The sequence below is a fragment of the Colossoma macropomum genome, unplaced genomic scaffold (assembly GCF_904425465.1).
Source record: "Colossoma macropomum unplaced genomic scaffold, Colossoma_macropomum, whole genome shotgun sequence".
Classification (NCBI taxonomy): Eukaryota; Metazoa; Chordata; class Actinopteri; order Characiformes; family Serrasalmidae; genus Colossoma; species Colossoma macropomum.
In genome coordinates this window covers 27,845,224-27,865,337 of record NW_023494789.1, presented here as the reverse complement: position 1 = coordinate 27,865,337, position 20,114 = coordinate 27,845,224, and the positions used below count along the sequence as shown (strand labels likewise).

The following is a 20,114-nucleotide window of genomic DNA, read 5'->3' as shown; positions in this document are numbered from 1 at the left end:
TTTTCTCAGCTTCATGACAGCTACACATCTTTTCAGACTCATAGCGCTGAGTTGTCTTCTCACAGTGGAAGGATAGTCAGAAAGACCTGAGACACCTGATTCAGATCTGAATCAAGAGTGGAGCTTGATTTTCTCCTCTCTCTCACAGATAAAAAACTTTTAAGTACTCTTTATCTGATAGTGACAATTTTGGTGGTCTACCAGGTCTTGCATGTCCCATTTTCTACATATCTTTTCATATTTTATTTAACTTATGTTGGAATTTCCTGTTTTTTCATATATTTTATTTTGACTTTCCCCTTCCTTATGCAAAATAGATTATCTTATATCAAATCTATAAAAATATCTTCCAAAAAAATGAATAACTTGTGCTTAATGTCTGTTTTGACTGGAAAGTGGATAAATGAAGGGTGATCATTTATAAAGGGTGACTTTGCACGGTGATTTCTGAATTAGTGTGCTCTCAAAACTTGATGCATTCTGACATGTAAAAGCCTGTTCTTTAGCATCTCTTATTTCAACGGGTAAATGAATGTTCTCTTCACTGCACTGCCATTTTGTTTGTAAGGTAGATCTGTACAGCCATCTGTACAGGCTTTATTTTCATGTCAAAGAAACTTCCTGATAGTGATAGTGGATCTGAATGTGTTTACACAGTACACAGATGTATTGTTCTTCCCCACACATAATGATGGAGTTTATCTGTATTGGTGTATTACAGTGGTTCCCAACCTGATCCTGGAGCACATTTAAGTGCTTTTATTGTTCTAATACAACCAATCAGCTAATTAACAAGCTCATAATGAGTTGGTCTTTATGTTCAAGCTTTTGGACCTATGTGTGAAACATTTCGGATAGACACCTGTGTCAACATTGGGCCTCAATCATTAATCATTCTCAAGAAGAAATTTCATCTTACAAGCCATTTACCCAGTTTTCCAACGTTTTATATAATGTTTTTTTTTTAATTTGGGATTTGTTCTTAGGTAAGAACAGAATCTACACGAACAGTTCTGAGGTTTAAGAACACATGAATCTGATGTAGACTTTTTCTTAGGACCTTTCTCAAGAGCAAATGAAAAAAAACTTGGAAATATTTTGGTGAATGAGACACAATGAGTGCACCCTATAGTAGCTGAATCCACTAGCTAGAAGGAACATCTGGATACTTTTGGACATATCTATGTGCGAACAGAGTAGTGCTGTGGCCAAGATGGAAAAACCTGCATTGAAATGTTGATGTTACATTGGGCCACATTCACCAACCGTTCTTAAGGAGAAATTTATTCTTAAAACCCACTAATGCAGTTTTTACAAAGATTCTAACATTCACTGATGTTTTCTTATTTGGGATTTGTTCTTAGGTAAGAACAGAATCTACACACACTCATGATCACAAAGGTGAAAACAGTTCTGTGGTTTAAGAACACATCATGAATCTGTTGTAAACTTTTTCTTGGGGCCTTTCTCAAGAACACATTTAAGAAAAACTTTGCCCAATGTTTTCTTCTCTGCATAGCATTTTAAAGCATTTTTAAGTTTATAAAGTAATGTGAAACACCCTAAACACAACAATAGGTGCACAGTGTGATTTCAGTCATACAGACAAAAAATGTATTCAAATGTTACCTGGTTAATTCAAATGAGAAAAAGGCTGACTTCAGATGGAGAAACAGAGAAGATAAAGTTCACTGACAAGTGATAGAAAAATATGATGGTGACAGCAGGAGGAGGGTCTTTTTGGTTGCTATTTTCTTCTTTACTTCTTCCTAAAGTCATTATCAATTTTATTTGTTTGTTTATTTTCATTATATTTAATGATTTTGTTCTTGTTCATATTCTATGGAAGTCAAAGGAACTTGTCAATTCACGCTGCTGACAGCAGTGAGCAGGGCAGACTCAGCAGGCCCGTATCTGCATCATGACTTACTATAAATGCCGTATCACTGCGAGCTCAGATTAAGATGAGACACTAGTGCTGGACCCACATGCTCACTTTTCATCAGCGTGTTGCATCATCGGGACGTCGCACCTCCGTAAACGTGGGTCACGTGGTACACCGCGCCCCCGCGCGCTCACCAATGGCCGTCGCGCAGTGTGGGTAAAAGACATGTTTCCACACGCTCGGGTTAAATTTTAACGGCGTTGATCTGTTTAAACTACCGGTCCTGCGTGTGTTCGGCTGGTCTCAGTGTGCGCTGCCGGTGCGGTCAGGATAAAGCATGGCTTCAGAAAAGAGTGACTGGGCGGCCGGTTTCCAGCAGGAATTCAGGTCCTTCGCCACGGACGCGATCCATGTCGGCCAGGAGCCAGAGCAGTGGAGCTCCATGGCCGTGGTGCCTCCAATTTCACTCGCCACCACCTTCAAACAGTACGGCCCGGGCAAGCATGCGGTGAGTGACTGACTGGAGGCGTTAGGGATGGGGGACATGGGGGTGGTCACCGGAAATAGCGTGAACCCTCTGTATCAGCCCGAGCTGCTCTGCTTACCCGGCTTTCTGTAACTGTAGGCGACCGGATGTGCTGCCAGCTCTGTGGTCATTAGCCATGAAGATGTGATTAACTCGAGCCGGCTAAACTAGCTGCTCCTCATCATGAGCCCCAGACAGAGATTTGTGACCTTTCGTTCTTAAAACAGCAGATTCATGACCTGTCCTGGCTCACCGTAGTTCAGAAGGGGAGTTTAAAGATGGACAGCAGTGAACAGTAACGGTAACATGACCGTTAGCGTGTTTATTTGGGCTTAACAGTTAGCTAGGTGTGGAGAGGGGTGGATGTAGTGGACCCCAGAGTTTTATTTTCAATACCTGCCTTTTTAGTTCTGGCTGTATACCATAATTGTGATATAGAAACTAGTTTGCGGCGCATATTTCCTATTTCAGCCGTATGTAGTCACTTTTAGCTACCGTGCTCCTTCATTCCATAACTCCCCCTTTTTTAGCTAACTATATCTGTAAGGGACCGTGTCTTACTCATATGAACACCATTAGTGGCTGTACAGTACACAGTATATGTGTCATTTTGAACGTTCACTAGTTTATCCTTCCTTTCCAGCTTGGTTGTGTAGGTTTTGCCCACTAGGGAGAGTTAAAGGAGAATTCCACCAATTTTTCAAAATTTTTGAAAACTTCTATCCTTGACATGCAAATGAAGTCATTCAGAGTTGTTTGAGGTGAAATGGTTAATTGTAGAGGAACTTACAGACTCTGATTTCTTGGCGATGGTGGTGGTAGGAACCAGGGTTCTTAATGTCTAAAACAACTATAGCCGTTTACTTACTGTCTAAAGCCACTGGTGAACATGCCTTCTGAGTTTTTATATGTAATGTTGATCATGGTAAAATAACAGTAAATCTGACAAAAAAATAAGTTTCAGATAAAAAGATATTATTTACTTATTCAAAAAAAAGTAAGTGAATAATATTTTGCCTTACAACACCCTTCATGTACCTCTGTGCCGTACATGGATTAAATGAAATGGATTAAAATGCATTTTAAGCCAAAACTTAATCATAATAAACCACTATGTACAATTCCAACTCGGCAAGTTTCTCTAAAATGGAGCACTAAACATCAAACTACTCTCAGTGACTTTGTTTACATCTCAACAATTTCATTATGTAGAGTTTTTGAAAAATTGGTGGAGTTCCCCTTTAAAAGCAGGCGAGATGTGTTTGTTGTTGAGGACAAAAGAAGGTATTCTGCTTTTAGCAGTCAACTGAGTTAGTCAAAGACCTTTGCAGCTGCTCACAGGTCAGTTCAGCACAGGCTGACGTTTGAGTTTTGGGACATCAAAGGTACATTTTTGAAGTTCACTGAGGTGATATATAAAACCAGACATTAACAGCGGTAGACCTTACACCTCATTGTCCTTTGTACTCTAACATACATTATAATGATGACTGAGTGGAAAAGTATAGATGTGTAACTTCAAGTGTTAGCCGAGGTTAAACAAAGACCTAGATTACTGGTGAAATCTGCCAACTATGTAAAGGTTTATGCTTCTGTATCAAAGTGGACATATTGTAGCTTCAGTTTTTTAACAGTTTAGTCTTTCCTAAAGGCAAATTCCACTGATATTTCAAAATATCTGCATAATTCAAATGTTGAGATGAAAACAACATCATTCAGAGTGGCACGACTTTACAGTGGTGGTGAAGGGACCAGGGATCACTTTTTCAATGCAAATATAGCCATACCATTACTATCTAAAACAACAGACCTACGTGTGTCTTCTGTGTTTTGTGAGTAATATATGCAGTGTAGATGATGATAAAACGGTGGTAAATTTAAAAAAAATCTTTAGCTACTCTTGCCTAACAATGTCCTTCATGTTCCTCTCTGCTGAATGGATGTTAAAAACACATTAGAGGCCAAACCCTTATGTCAAAGTAAAATGTCTCCACCATCAGGCAACATATTTGTAACCATTTAATGTAATAGCTTTCTTTGAGATAGCATTTAGACGTTAAACGGTTTGGACGTCTGGTTCCTATCAACACTGCTGGCAACAATTTTGACTCTGTTAGTTACTCTAGAATGCCGCATTTTACATCAAACCGTATACAGACACTGATAATATTTCTACATTTTTCAATTTGATGCAAACTGATTTTTTTTTCACTGATGGAAATGTAGTGCAGAACAGTTAAAAGTAGTTTGTGCTCTCAAAGTGTTTTGTTGGTTTCCATCTAACATAGTTTGTTTTAATCACCAGGGTTTTGAGTACAGCCGCAGTGGAAATCCCACACGTAACTGTCTTGAGAAGGCGGTTGCTGCTGTGGATGGAGCAAAGTACTGTAAGTCAGCTATTACCCTGATAGCTTTGTAATTATTTATGAGCACAAGATAAATCATCAGTGTAAAGTACGTTGTATTGTTACTGAATTCACATTGTGTACAGCAGAAATTGCTACCAGTGTAACCAGTTATCGCAAGCTTGCTAACCTTAAACAGGTCTATATTGCTGTGAACTAAAGACACAGTAACCTGCTTTTAACAACACACATATACCACACCTACCTGCTTGCTAATTTTGCTGCTTTATCTCCATTATGTAACGTCACGTAAGTAAATAGAGAACTTGGTAGATTCTTTTTAATGATGACTATGCTGTTTTTGATAGGCGTAGCTCTTGCTTCTGGATTGGCTGCTACTGTGACCATTACTCACATGCTGAAATCTGGAGATGGAATCGTGTGCATGAACGATGTCTATGGAGGTGGGCAAATGCTACGCGATATAATTCTTTTTATTCTGTTGCATAAGCACACAAGAAAGTGACAAAAATGATAAAGGGATTTTATTTGTTTCTTATTTTCCTCACCAGGAACCAATCGCTATTTCCGAAGAGTAGCTGCAGAAATTGGCTATGATATCTCCTTTGCTGACTTCACGAAGCTTGAAGTTTTAAAGGCAGCTCTTAAGCCTAATACAAAGGTGTGCCTCTTGGACATTTGGTCTGAAGGAACAGTTGTTTTAGATTGCATAAGAGTGATGTTTTTGCACTGTGACTATGATTACTTCCTCTTTGGTTGTGTAAAGACGTCTGGTGCTCTACCTTTAATACTATGTTACCATGATTCATCACTAAATACAGGGGGGAGGGGTGACTCACATTAACTGACTCACATTTACATAAGGTAATAGAAGCACACTGTTGCATCATTCTGGCAAAAGACTGCCAACCTTAATGTGGCCTTCTTTCTGTTTCATGTAGATGTTGTGGATTGAAACTCCCACAAACCCAACTATGAAGGTTGTGGACATCCAAGCCTGTTCAGATGTAGCGCATGAATATAGCAAAGATATTATTGTTGTGGTAGACAACACATTCATGTCAGCCTACTTCCAGGTATGTCTTGCTTTTGCTCACATGCTGAATTTCATCATTTCCTTTCTAAAACTCTGAATGCACATTTCAAATCTGTAACATTAGTGGCTCGTAGCAAACACAAAGTTTAGCCGTTTTCATGTCCCCTGTAGCAAGACAGAATGAATTAGATGTTTAAATAGTGGTCGTCTGATCTGGCCATTCTTGAGAAGGACAAAGTGAATATCACCACCAAGATGACATCTGACTTCAACTAAAGAAGCAAAGTTTTGACTTCTGTGTTATTGTCATAAATATTTCCAGTTTCTTGTCCATTGGAACAGCTGTCGGAATGTTATATTTGCCAGATGATTGTGATAAATGAAAGCAACACTCACCTCCTTACCAAGTCACATAAGCACTTATTTTCACTAAATGATCTTGTCATCTTCCTTAAAGCCAACTTCACTGGTGTCAGTAAATTAGGCCTTTTGCTGCTTCTTTAATATGACTTTGATGATGTTTGCCTGGTACAGCGCCCCCTGGCTCTCGGAGCAGACATCTGCATGTACTCTGCAACAAAGTACATGAATGGTAAATATAATTAATAAGTCAAAGTGTAGTTTAATGTTTACCTTATTTTGTGACTATTATATGAACTAACTAAATTTGTCCTGTTTTTAGGACACACTGATGTTGTTATGGGGCTGATTTCTGTCAGTCGTGAGGACCTTTATGAACGGCTGAAGTTTTTACAGAATGGTGAGACAAAAGAAAAATCTTATTTATCCAGGAGACTAATATTTCTCTTGCTTAAGAAGACCCATTTATATAGTTTGCATAAGATTCTTTTGTGAATCTGGTACCAGTGCATTTTTTTCTTCTTCAGTGTAAAATATGCTTAACTATGTGAAATACCTTGGAATCATTTTTCTATGTGTAAGGTAATGTAAGGCTGTAGATTCACCACAAAGCTACTGAATAATGCATAATCACAATATTGTAAGAGCTCTGACTAAAAACAGGATTAATTGTATATCATCTCTGGCTGTTACCTGATTTGTTTAATAATAAGTTCAGTATTGCTGCCGATACTGATCCGTTACATCAGTTGTGAAATAAGTTTCACGAAGGGTTCAAAATTTCTTCTTCTACAAGCTGTGGCACAGGACAACTCTGGCATCTGGTAGGGTCAGGAAGGGTATCAGTGTGGGAGAAAGACATCTGCTGTAATAAAATTTCTCAGAAGGACTTTTCACTTATGACATTTCATTCTCGAGACACCTGGATTGTTGTTGTTGTTGTTTTTTATTCACAGAAGGGGAGATGTGCACCTTGAAATCTTTTTTCCTTCTTTTTTGGTCAATTGAGCAAGAATGCAAAGAATGTGTTGTTTTATGAAGTGATACATAATAAGAATCAGTCTCTGCATCAGTCTCTCAGTCTCAGTATTTCCTTATGTTTGAACTCATAAATGTCTCATCCTTGTGACGTCCAGTGTAAATTACAAAACACCTGATTCATACAACCAAAATTCTTATTTTCCTGCCTCCTGCTTTGTCTTTCTTCTTTTTCTTCTTCTTCTTTGTCTTCTTCTTCTTCTTCTTCTTCATCATCTTCTTCTTCTTCTTATTATTATTATTATTATTATTATTATTATTATTAACCACAAACCTAGGCAGCTCAAATAGCCTCTAGAGTCTCAACTTTACTAAACTGGGTTGAAGTTTGTCAAAAAAAAAAAAAACAGCGTGGGATTGGCTCCTCTCCCTGAAATGGACACCATTCTTCTTTCCTGAAATGGACACCATTCTTTCTTAGTAAACTTTACAGAACATTGATGCTGTCTGGAAGCTGAATTTCAGGCAGTGCATTCAAGGCTGTTGTTTTATTCTTGTGGAGGAAAGTAATTTTTTCATTCTCAAAACTGAATGTCCAAGCCCATACAGACAACCTTAGCATTGGACCATCATTATAACATTATGACAATATGTGCTTCTTAGGACACTGGAAAAATGTGCTCCTTTGTGAAGATGTGCTTGGACCACACACGTTGCTGCTTGTGTAACTGTTTTATGACTCAGTTCTGGGACATTATGTGCTGCATTTTTTTCTCCCTATTTGAAACGCACATGCCTTAACTTGTAAAAGTCTTGGTAATCATATGATGAGAACATTCAGGTTTAATCAGGATATGCAGTCCCTATGACTGGAATTTAAACCCATAGGAGTTGTGTGTTTTAGTTTGATGGTGAATTTAGCCCATAGCAGGCTTTGTGCAGTGTCTGCAGTGATATATCTTTTCCCCAGACATGGTTGGTTATAAACACACTTTCTTTGTTGTCTTGCCTTTTGCCCATCCTCAGCTTTGGGAGGTGTGCCTTCCCCATTTGACTGCTACATGTGTAATCGGGGACTGAAGACGCTGCACCTGAGGATGAAGCAACACTTCAAGAACGCCTTGGCTGTAGCAAAATTCCTAGAGGCTGACCCCAGGGTGGAAAAAGTCATTTTCCCAGGTGATTGAGATGAATATAATCTTAAAGCTGTAAAGACTGATGCATATGAACTGCATTCATTATAAAGTGGTTAAGGAAATAATGAAACATGGTTGTGCAATAGATTATTTATTAATGTTTTGTATTAACTACTCTGTACTAGTAAATTAATATTTGATTGATTTGCCCTGGATTAATGAATTTTATACTATAACTGCACTTCCTCCATGTTTTAGTTTCCTCAAAGTTTTAGGTGATTGTTTAGGTGATGAAAGTGATTTTCGTGGCCTATAATCTTGTCCAGCAGTAACACATAAAATTTATCTTCAGTAGCATCATTGGAAAGGAGTTGTATTTTTTTTTTTTAAAAGCTGTTAATATCCTCTAATTACAATTAATCGTTATATTAAAAAAGTGATCTCATATTTCTATTTGGTGTTACCTAAGTGCTCTTGCAAATCAAGTCTCAGATCTAAAAAGCGCTGGACATTGTGGGGGAGTTTGTCCAACCCTTAATAGCACACACTCGCAGAGAGACTCCAAGGCAAGTGGAAGGGGAATTCCAGTGATTTGCCACATTTCTGAATAATTCATTTGTTGAGATGTACACAAGTTATTCACTGGTCTGATGTGAAATGGTACACTGAAGAGAAACTTACTGACTCTGATTTCTTTATAGTGATACTGATGGGAACCAGGGGTACATAGAGGAGTCTTTCAATGTATTGTGGATAAAAAATAAAATGGCATCAAATATTGTCAAATCTGAAAAAATAAGTTTTGTTTAGGTACTAGGTTGCCTTGCAGTGTCTTTGTGTACCACTCTACCATGAATGTATTTAAAAATGTTTTAAGCAAAAACCTTTTTCAGAACTATTTTAAAACAGGCAACCTCACTGCCTGGCATCAGGCATCATATTCTTATTCATTTTATGTGATGGCTTTCTGTGAGGTAGCTTGTAGAGCTGATAAAGACTTGGGACGTCTGGTTCCTATTACTGTCATTGTGAACGATTCTGTCTTGCTAAGTTTCTCTGTTTCATCTTGGATATTAAATCCTGTTATTCAGTTTTCACTCTGAATGACTTTGGTTACATCTTAACAATTTCATAATGCAGAAATTTTTGCGAAAATGACAGAATCCTCCTTTAGTAATGGGTCCTTTCTTAATTGTCGTCATACTGTGACTCGCAAACTTGACCTATTCTTTCCAAAAGGTGGAAAACTTCAGTTCTGATCCAAATTTTGTTTTATGGTCTGGTTTGCTTATTGTGCTATTGTGTTCTAATTGGCGTTACTAGAAATAACTGACACACAGTATGCTTGGACTTGGATGATGTTGGATGACAGGTTGACCATTTCTCTGAATGTACACCGATTTTGTGAATCACAAACTAGTACAGACTGGTTCTCCCAAATGATGCATCTAGTCAAGGCTACATACAAGAGATAATCAAGCACAGAAGACAACAGATAATTCTAACAGTTGTACAAGTCTATGCCCTCGTACGGATTAAGCACATGAAATATTAAAGAATTTAATCACTTTCGACACCTGTGTCCAGTAGGGGGCAACATAGTCATACTTCATACATTGAGCCGTTTTTATTTCCTAGGGAGAATGGCTTTGGGAGAAGGGGCTGTTTAATAAATTCAGGAGTAGAATATAATAACTTGGTGTGTTGTCTCCCTCTGTCAGGTCTGCCATCTCACCCTCAACATGAACTAATGAAGAAACAGTGCACAGGCTGCCCTGGTATGATCACCTTCTACATTAAAGGCGAACTGGAGCATGCCACAGCTTTCCTCAGCAACCTCAAGGTGATTTGGGGAAAGAATTGTGAAATAGTAGTTAGAACAGATGGAATTGTCCAGAGGGCCAATTAAACAAGTGTGCATAATGAGTCCTGTCTCCCCCAGCAGTTACACTGTTCCCTAAACGAAACTGTAGCTTAATCAAAATCTTTCTGGTGCCAGGTGTTATAGATTGTTTTTCACCAGATTTATGTTTTTGTGTTTCAGTTATTTGCACTTGCTGAAAGTCTGGGAGGTTATGAGAGTCTGGCAGAACATCCGTAAGTGCCCCATGCCAACACCTATCAAACGTATAATTTAATTTCACTGCATCGTTTTAATGGTATATTTCGCTTTTTTTTTACTGAAGTTTCAGATTTAATTTTGAACATTAAATATTGGCTGAACTATAGATTAGACAGAGTTGACAGGCGTCCAAATTATTTAAGGGACACTCCAGCCAAAATAAAAATGCGTTAACATCTGATATAAACGTGCTTACATGCTGCGTTAGTTTCTAGAGGGATATTTTCTGGTTTCCAGACTAAGAAACCTCCCCTCAAATGATGTATCTTGAAGGTGGGAGGAAAGTTTGAAAAACTGCAACTTTTGGGTGGAATTTTGGGGGCATGTTGTTTTTGAAATGTGCTTTTTATTTACCTGTCTGTCTTGTTTCTCTTTTCTAAGCTGGTGAATACAGAAGGAAGCCAGATAACTAGTGTTATTGCTAGGAAGCTGACTACCTTATTGCAGCTGTATAACTGTAGTAACTGTCTTCAAACCATCATTACAATGGAGAGGTTGGATAAGTCAAATGACAGAAATTACATGTCCGATTAGAAGGACAACAAAGTAATAGCTAAAGTATGCAAGGTAGCTAGATAGAATATGATGCTGCACTACAGAAAACTGCATAACATGACAAATAAACATATTAAACTTCAGTTTTTGCCTGGAATGCCCCTTTAACTAACAGGATTTAATATCCAGGATGAATGCATATTCCTTGAAGTGATGACGGTTATAAAGTACTGCCTGTTGTGAATGTGCAGAATCTTAATATTCCACAGGGGGGCACTAGCATTTTGTGACTGACGTCCAAGCCCAGTGTTTACCTTTCTGATTAGTGGCTTGGCTTATTTTTTCTGAACCCTAAACAGCTTGTGTTTAGAGTAGGTGGTACTCTTCAAAGGGATTATTAAATATTTAAACATCAATACAGATTCAGAAGCCCTGTGTTCAAAATGGTATGCGTGTAATGTATATTTAATTTTGCCGAGGTCATTGTTTGAAAAGTGTGAGGACGCAAATGTGATTTCATTATAACTAAATGATTTTACCCTTAAAACCAAATTTGATCTGTCATACATCTCCTGTAACTTGCTTGCACAGAGGTAAGTGATCCACAGAGGGCTATATGTCCAGTGATCTGATGCCTCACATCTGCCATTCATTTAACAGAGCGATTATGACTCATGCTTCGGTGCCAGAAAATGAGCGGATGGAGCTGGGCATCAGTGATACACTCATTCGCCTCTCCGTGGGACTGGAGGATGAGGAGGACATTATCGCAGACCTGGCCCAAGCTCTCAGTGCTGCTGTAAGTGTGTTTGCACACACAAACACAAGGGAACACACACATTCGGAGGTCCATAAACATTCACATAAGCCTGTTGACTGCACTCACCCACAAACACCACTCTGAAACAGGTCTGTTCCCTAGGTAATGATTAATCATCCTGCAAATGGCCAGTGTTGTATCTGCGTCTGGTACCAAGGTTATCTCCATGCTAAAGACATTAACAGCAACCATGTGACTTTTTTTCTGGCTGGTGCCTATATTCCTGCCCTCCGGCACTTTCAAACCCATAATGGATCATGCTCATTTCAGCAAATCTAATTGCCTGAAATTATGCTGCAGTAACTAAACCATATGTCAACGCATAGATTATTTACCACAAAGTGATCGGAGTGCACCTTTAACCCTTAAGGCAGCTGTTTTTATATAATGCTGCTAGTCTATTTTAGAAGGCTCTTACAGGAGCCCCTCTTTCCAGGTGCTTTGCAAAACAAGATGCAGCAGTCAAATCAAGATGAATTGGCTCTGGTTGCAATCTGACAGTTATCCCCAAGAAAATGTTTTAGTGTGAAATGAGGCAGTGATACAGAAGATTGTAGCAGGCAGGCAGTGGTCTCAGTGCATGTTCTCCACAGGGCTTTTTGCACAGAGGCACAGCAGGGCATGTGTGCTGCTGGTCATTACAGAGCACATGGTACAGAATAGGGGCGTGAGTCTCTGAGACACAGCCGTCCAGTTCTATTGCAGTTCTTTAGGAAATGATTCAGTGCATCATGAAATCTTAAACTTCACCACAATGTTGGCAAAATAATCATTTGTAAATGCGCAAATGTAACTGGAAGAACTATTTACACAGTAGTATGGCAGAGAACTTTAAGTCGTAGGTTAATCTTGCTCTTGTGGGCACACAACATCCGTGTACGATGTGTGTGAAACATGCGATTATAAAACGATTATCGATTATTTTTTTCTATACAGAATTTCTGTTTTCTCACTGTGTGAGGACTTGGTACTTTTAAAACAAAGTATTTGTAATGATCCATAATGAATTTACTTCCAATATATTTTATCAATAAATCAAATGGAAGTGATGTGGCAAGTGAACTGGAAGGCTGTCATTCACTGCTGTTGTTTGGAGCACATGAGACACTGGCTGCCACTCATCTGTGATAAAATGCACTGTTACGGTGAAATAAGATCCAGTGGTGATGGATGTCCACGCAGCACATGTTACAGCTGTCCTACCCGTTTCTTTAGTGATTTTATAACTTCGGTTTTGGTCTCGTTGTAGAGAGTTGGGGGATCACTGTGTCAGTAAAATATCTTTGAGACCGGATGTGTGCAACACAGCGCGAAAGCCCTGGTTCACAACGACTGAGAACTGGCGTGCAGACTGCAGGTCACATAGCAATGTAATCTCGCCTAGCTAGTAGCTAACGAAAAGGCAAAGAGATAGATTTAACACGAACATTTGGAGATGAATGGACCTATTTGATTTATAAGCACTGCAGTTGGTTTCCTGGAATGTTAAAAAGACTGTCAAACACTAAAGTTGCGAAGATGAAGTCGGCTTCTCTTTCGAATTTTCCCGTTCCACCTTAAATAGTGCTGCACTTACATTCAGTGCCTCAGGCAAAATTTAAGGTGGAATGAGAAAATTCGAACAAGAAGCTGGAGAATGAGTCTTGTAAAACAGTTGAACGTTGAGAGACATTTTACAAGAAACTGATCTACTTTTGAGGAAAAGTTTTCTGGCGGAGATGTGAAGAAAGTGGCTAAAGCTTAAAGCAGAGCAAAGCAAGTCTGCGTTTTCGTTCATATTTTTTAGCCTATACTAGGACATTAACACGTACTGAGACACACTGGACATTAAATGTTGTGGCTCTCAAGGTGGTTTGATTTTTGTTGAAAGGACAAAATGGCTCTTCTTAACATTTGGGTTGTCGACTCCTGACCTAACCTAGCTTTAAATGCAGAGTGTGCTGGTCGGATTTCTTGCTCATCCAGTTGTGTTTTTGTTATGTGCCGCCATAGACTGTCCGGGCGCTGCACTTCCGCACTTTCAAGTTCCGCCTTTTGCGTTCCGTCAACATCACATTATAAATTAAAATTTATAAAATCGATTTTTGACATTTGTGAATCGATTCAGAATTGTCCACGTCCGCATCGCGATGCATTTAAGAATCGAGTTTTCCTCCACCCCTAATATATATAAAAAATAAAACTGCGTTCCCCTACAGTCTCTTTTTTCTCTGTTCGAGTAAGACTTAGTGAGTGTCCATCCCTCCTTTTGTTAAGCCGGCCATGCCAGCATTCCCTTGACATTTCATACATAAAGCCAATTCAGTGTGCTTTATATAAATAAAAGCAAAAATAACATGAAAGGTAAAAATAAAAGCAAAGCACTTAAGAGTGGAAAACAATAAAAAATAAAATAAACAGTATTACTCTAGTCTTTTCCATGATCGAAAGTGGGGAAGATCACCACCTGCAAGGTATTAGTTAACTCAGGGGATAATAGTGCTGGTATTTAAACTACAGGAGAGTTGATTAAACTTAGGGTAATACTTATAGTCTTTTCCAGCACCCTGGAAGAGAAAGATCACATAGTGTTACTGCTTTTCACTAGATGAATGGCAGCCGTGACAAGGTTATACTTTAATGTTGTAGCAGTTTTGTATAGTATTTTAATCAGTCTTTGGGATAACACTATTAGCATTTTATCTCTATGAGTCGAATAAACCTAGAATAAAGTGAATAAGAACCTTACTTTCTTTAAGACCTTAAAATCTGGATAATATATATAGTGAGCGGTCGGGGTGTGGTACCACACGACCCATATATGTGCAGCCTGTTTTGCTCATTTCTTCTCACTTGCAACTCTTGTGTCTAACTATATGGTGTAGCAGGTGGGGAGCCGCAAACCTCGGGATGTCAGTCACGCATGCTGATAAGTCTGACACATGTTTGCATTTCTATCTCTGTTTCTCAATTGTTTCTGGGTGTTTACCACTGAATTTTAGTATTACACAAGCAGTTTTACTAGGGAGTGTCGGTACCATTTTTGTCAGACTGAATATGAGTACACTTTTAGGATTCACCAAGGCTGATTCCAATATTACACTGAATAACCTACTTAGAATTAAATAGTTATTAGTGTAAATGAGTGCAATGCACTTTTACACGCATTAGCTAGCTAAGTTATGTTACATTAACTACCTTAAATCAAGTAGCACTGCAGTAGAGAAGAGCGAAGCACGTCAGAAAAGCACTTCTGTACAGCTGTGAAGTACATTTCATAGTTTTGATCCTCATCTGTGTCTTTCAACAGCAGTCTCTGAAGCACTATGCCATGAATCACATCCGAGGAGCTCACTGTTTGAGTTTCATGTCTTGTTTTGTTTAGCTGGTTGAGCTGTATTTGAGTGTCCTCTAAAGCCAGGCATACACTGTGCGATTTTAGAAATCTTGTTCTTTGGTAACTCACACTGTACGATTGACAGATGCCTGCAGACGGATAAAGCCTACAATTTGTATACTCATGCTGTATGAAAACACTCCGTCCATGCCATGTAAAACGCACAGTCTATGAACAATTTCAAATAAAGTAATACACTGCACATGAGAAACAGCTTTGCTAACTTGTGCCACACTGTGGCATTTCCACCCATTTTACGTGGAAGTGGTTTAAGTGGTTTTGTTTGTGTGTGTGTGTGTGTGTGTTTAAAAACAGACTATAATCACACAGTGAACTCCTGGCGTCAGAAACACTTCTCTGTGTGATCAGACCCGCATTCACTGCCAGCTTGAGTCGTTATTTAGCGCGACACCGTACACTTGGCATACAACGCATGGCAGCGTACAAAACATGGTATCAGGTGGTATCAGATGTTGGTATTGGTGCATTTTACTGAGGTCAAGTACAAGTAAATAACATGGTATCTGTGCATCCCTAATTTTTACGCTGACTTTTAATTTTGCACCTTTGAAAGTAGCCTGTGCATTTTTATTGAATCTTATAGAGTCAGTTCTATTATTCAATACAGTTGAACTGCCAATTCCACTGCATCGTGATACATCTCTACTACACACTGTACTCCAATGCCCTTGTTTCTATGGTGGCTTGGGCTGCGCTTGTACTGAACTTACTGCATGGTTATATTTAGAAGAGTTGATCAATAACTTGTCCACTAGTCACAAAAAAGTGTACTCATGATCATATTTACAGCTTCATTGCATTATCATAACTCAGAAACTCATGCTGCTTAATATTCTATGTGAGGGTTTTTTTTTTTGCCTTAAATATGCTAATGTTCAAGGCTTTTATCAAACTGCTCCGACAGTTGGCCTCAAATTGTGTGTTCTCTGGCGGGATGCCATTTGAAAGGCTTGGCAGGGACTTTGGATCGCAACTCATCAAGGAGTCAATAGACCAAAAAGGCCCAGAGACCATCAGACTGATGACTGCAATTCTACTTTAGCCAAGAACAATATTCACGTCAAAACACTGTACATTTGCTTACAGAAGTGTTTCAAATTTTGCTTTATTATAATACATTTACATTTAGAAGAAGAAAGTAGAAGAAAGAAGAAGAAAGTACTTTTAAATAGTATTTAATTACAAGTATCAACAGAAGGCAAGTGTTTTTTTGCATACTTGTCAGATTTGCCCACTGGGCTAGTGTGATGTTTGCCATTCTTCATGGAGTTTTGCTTCTTGCACATTACTTATAGTTTGTTTACACCTTGCATCAACATGTGTTTTGTCTGCAGATCATGTCTGGATATAGTTTGGCCCGATTCCATTTACACTTTTCACTAAATCATGTTCCCAGTGTGACCAGATGAGATCTAATTTCACGTTCACACGTAAAAAGCTCATCAACCCAATGTCTTTTTAGTTTTACTTCAGGTAACCTGTTGAAAACATGGGTTCTCACTGATTACTAACAGTGTATTATACACTGTCAAATATCAGAAGAAACTATTTATAACAAACAGTAAAGCATCTCCAGTGGTCGAGGAGAAGGCTTTGTCTTATAGCTGCCACAAATTCTGTCCAGAGGACTTTTTGGATAAGAGAGAGAAGTTCTGTAATTGAATTTGGAGGCAGACACTTTAGAATGTCGTCAAGATCCATCTCTGACTGCCTCCGTGGTTTGAGCGTCGACTGTAATTGTATCAAAATATTTGTACTTGGCTTTTCATGCAGTCAAGTGAAATTTGAACATGAACTGAAAATGCATTTAATGCAAGGTGTAAACAGCCTCTTGGACTGCAAAGAAGATTGCAGTCTGTAAATAGTGTTCAGGTTTTGAATGGGTTTGAGATTTGGATGACTACTGGGCCATTCAGTGACTTTATCTTTCTAATGTAAAAGCCAATTTAGTGCCTAATGTTGTGTTGTTTTTTTTTGTTTTTTTTTCTTAAAAACACTTTGACACAAATCTTTTTGACATAACTGCTCTAGTTTCTTCTCTGCTTATTATCTCTAATCCTGAAATGCTCCTCAAGACCATAAGGAATGGAATCCAATTACCGGTACACTGGAGTAAAGACATGATCCGTGGAGCACAGGCAGCTTTATCTTTGCACTTAATATTTGGTCAGAAACCTCTGCCATGCTCCACTATGATCTGAGCTTTTTATTGTGACATGCTTGTTGCAGTGTTATTTTACTGTCTTTCAACTACTGAAACTCTGTTACTCTTAACCAGTGACCTCTAAGGCTACGTTTACACAGCAGGTAAAAGTGGCCCAAATCCGATCTTTTTCCCCAAATGTGACACAGATGTGTCATCTGTGTGGCAGTGTGAACAGCAAAAAACGCATTGAATCTGACATTTTCAATTCTGATTTGAGACACTTACATATGTGGTACTGAAATCCGATACGTATCCGATCTGCGGCAATGTGACTCAGTCTGAACAGCCAGATCAGAATTCATGCGACTTTTATGTCAGTACAACTCGACATTTGTCATAATTTTGCGCTGCTGAGACTCATAAACATTTAGTCTGATGTTTCTGTACCAAAACATTAGAAGAGACTCATCAAACTGCTCCGTGTTCGAAGAGGTTTTGAACGCGGCCGGAGTAGACCAAGGCTGCAGCGTCAGAGAACAGTTTAAAGAATCCAAGGACACAAACCAAAGAAGTGGCCGAATAACGTGCCCTTTTTACAGCGAACTCGAACACATTGTGGGTGATGAGTTACTGATATGTTGTTGATGTGTTACTGATAATCTGAGTTTATTAATAATCTCCAAAGGACCACTCCAAATAAAGTGTTACCTATTTTCGAGCAAAAGACATAGTAATAATTGCTATTGTTTCAAACTCAAGCTGTCAGTCGATATAAAATAAGATAATCAGACATCATTTAGTGTGGCTTGCTGCCTCTGCATTAACATAGGGTTGTCAGAGCACATGAGTCTGAAAACTTCAGAATTTGCCATTTTTGAGCTGCAAGAACAGGAATGTATTTACTAGTATATGTTTGTTATTTGTAATACAGTACACTGTTAAAAAAATGAGTCTCAGTACTAGATTCTCATTATTGTCAGCCATTGATTAATTCATGTTTTTTATTTGTTTTTGTTTTTTAACAGCATGCAGAGAATTAAACTCACCGAGATGGGCCAGAAGCTGTGACACCCTTTCCACAGAGTGGATGACACTTCATACCATTCACGCATGTTCATTTTAGAGCCAGTATGTAACAGTTATGCTTTAAATACATTTTATGTCAGGGATCAAACATAGAAATCAGTGCCTACCAAGGTCTGCAGTTATTTCCACCCTTTCATTCAAACAGGTCAAATTTAAGACACAGGCTATCTTACTTCATTGTTTGCTGCTTGTACATTTATCATATTTTCTGACTAATATATTAATCGGAATTGCAGGTGTGGTAGTTAGCAACTGAATCGGTTTGGCATTCGGGTAATGTAAACATGAGGAATAGAAAGGTGAGAAAGGGAATGCTGTTCTCATGAGAGTTATTTTATTTCTATCTTTCCATACACTGAGGCTGTGAGTGATTTTGAAGTGCTGATGGGTCAAGTTCAGCAGGCATTGTAGACTCTTCTTTGTCGTTCTCAGACAACGCTAAGCGCACAATAAGAGTCTGTCTCATTGAGGCAACGTTGCCAAATAAGATTTTTCAAATGATCCATATCTCAGTTTTACAGACCTTTCCTGGGTACTCAGTATTTGTAATATTTTTGAACAGTTGCTTTTGATCTCTTGTCATCTATGCTGATGGAACCATTAAAAGCCATTTGTATTGTCTCTCTGTTTCTTTTCCCATGGCTAAACATTAGTGTTGTAGTAAAGCCGTTTCGTTGGTGTGAATGAACACGAGACGGAGAACTGGTAGATAAATACTATAAGACACACCTAATGAGCTGCTTAGAATGTTAATGACTGACTTCAGTAACTCTATTATAAGACATAATGATTTTTGTCTGGGGTTGAGTATTAATTATTACACTCCAGGGCTAATTGAACATGACGATAATTACGTTTCTGCTGAACTGCTAAGAAGTGTTTTTTTCCTCTTTTTTGTGCATCATTCTACGATGTAAGTATATTAAGCGCAGGGTAACTGCAGTTTAAGTAGAAGTACCTGTCATGATCTCTGCAATTACCTTATGCTTGGAGTTAATTAGGGACCCGTATAATTATATATTACAACATACATTACATACAAAATCAAATCTAGCATGCAATGTTTGTCTGACTACATCCATAATCTGAAACATGGAGTGTGATTGTGCCACAGACATTTAAAGGAAACTTTAAAGGTCAAATTGAAGGTGTCCTGTATTCATTTGACCAATCATTTTACCCAGTGTGAAACTCCTCTTTATTTCAACCGAAAGGAAAATACACACCATACAGATACAGAAATAATCCAACATATTTCTTTAGCACTGTCATGTATTTCTAAGTGAAACACCGTATCAGGGTGGGTCTCTCAGCTAGCAGAGTGTTTTCACTCTGTGATAAGTGGGGGTGGCAGGAGGGAGAGGTGAAAAGTGATTTTATTGTTTATTGTTATTTTTCCTTGCCTTTTGGAGCACACTGACATGATCAAAAATCAGTCAACCAGTACGTATTTGGCGTCCAAATTTTGCTTCCTTAGTTTAGCGCTGGAGCTATGAGCCTAATGTGACCTCCTAACACTGGAGGTCAATAGTCACCCAAATCTTTTTCATAAATTTATCCCCAAAACCTCAACCTGCTCAAACCACATCCAAGTCTTCATTTAGGTCGATTAGTCAGTGTAGTTTGGGACACAGTATGACTTATTGTGAAATAAAACGATGAACAGTGTGGGGAGCCACAAAAATCAACTGCCTGTTGTGTCCACGTCACGTAGGTTTAAACTGCAGATTTCATTAACAATTTCTGTTGTTTCTTGTAAAT

The 20,114-nt window shown here is 38.5% G+C and overlaps 1 protein-coding gene across 1 annotated transcript; it reads left to right on the top strand.

Moving 5' to 3' along the window:
- The first annotated feature begins 2,064 nt into the window (after positions 1-2,064).
- cth (cystathionase (cystathionine gamma-lyase)) lies at positions 2,065-18,974 on the top strand. The gene is made up of 12 exons (XM_036570701.1): positions 2,065-2,393; positions 4,717-4,798; positions 5,125-5,220; positions 5,329-5,438; positions 5,719-5,853; positions 6,348-6,405; positions 6,496-6,573; positions 8,178-8,330; positions 10,009-10,130; positions 10,332-10,384; positions 11,565-11,703; positions 18,293-18,974. Exons 1-12 carry the CDS (start codon positions 2,223-2,225, stop codon positions 18,305-18,307), a joined length of 1,212 nt encoding a protein of 403 aa, XP_036426594.1. The 5' UTR covers positions 2,065-2,222; the 3' UTR covers positions 18,308-18,974.
- Positions 18,975-20,114: the final 1,140 nt, after the last annotated feature.

Excerpts from the sequence above, each read along its gene's own strand:
- cth (XM_036570701.1), top strand. The coding sequence starts at position 2,223 with ATGGCTTCAGAAAAGAGTGACTGGGCGGCCGGTTTCCAGCAGGAATTC. Across the intron at positions 5,439-5,718 it reads CTCTTAAGCCTAATACAAAG|ATGTTGTGGATTGAAACTCC; the intron begins GTGTGCCTCTTG and ends TGTTTCATGTAG. Across the intron at positions 5,854-6,347 it reads TCATGTCAGCCTACTTCCAG|CGCCCCCTGGCTCTCGGAGC; the intron begins GTATGTCTTGCT and ends TGCCTGGTACAG.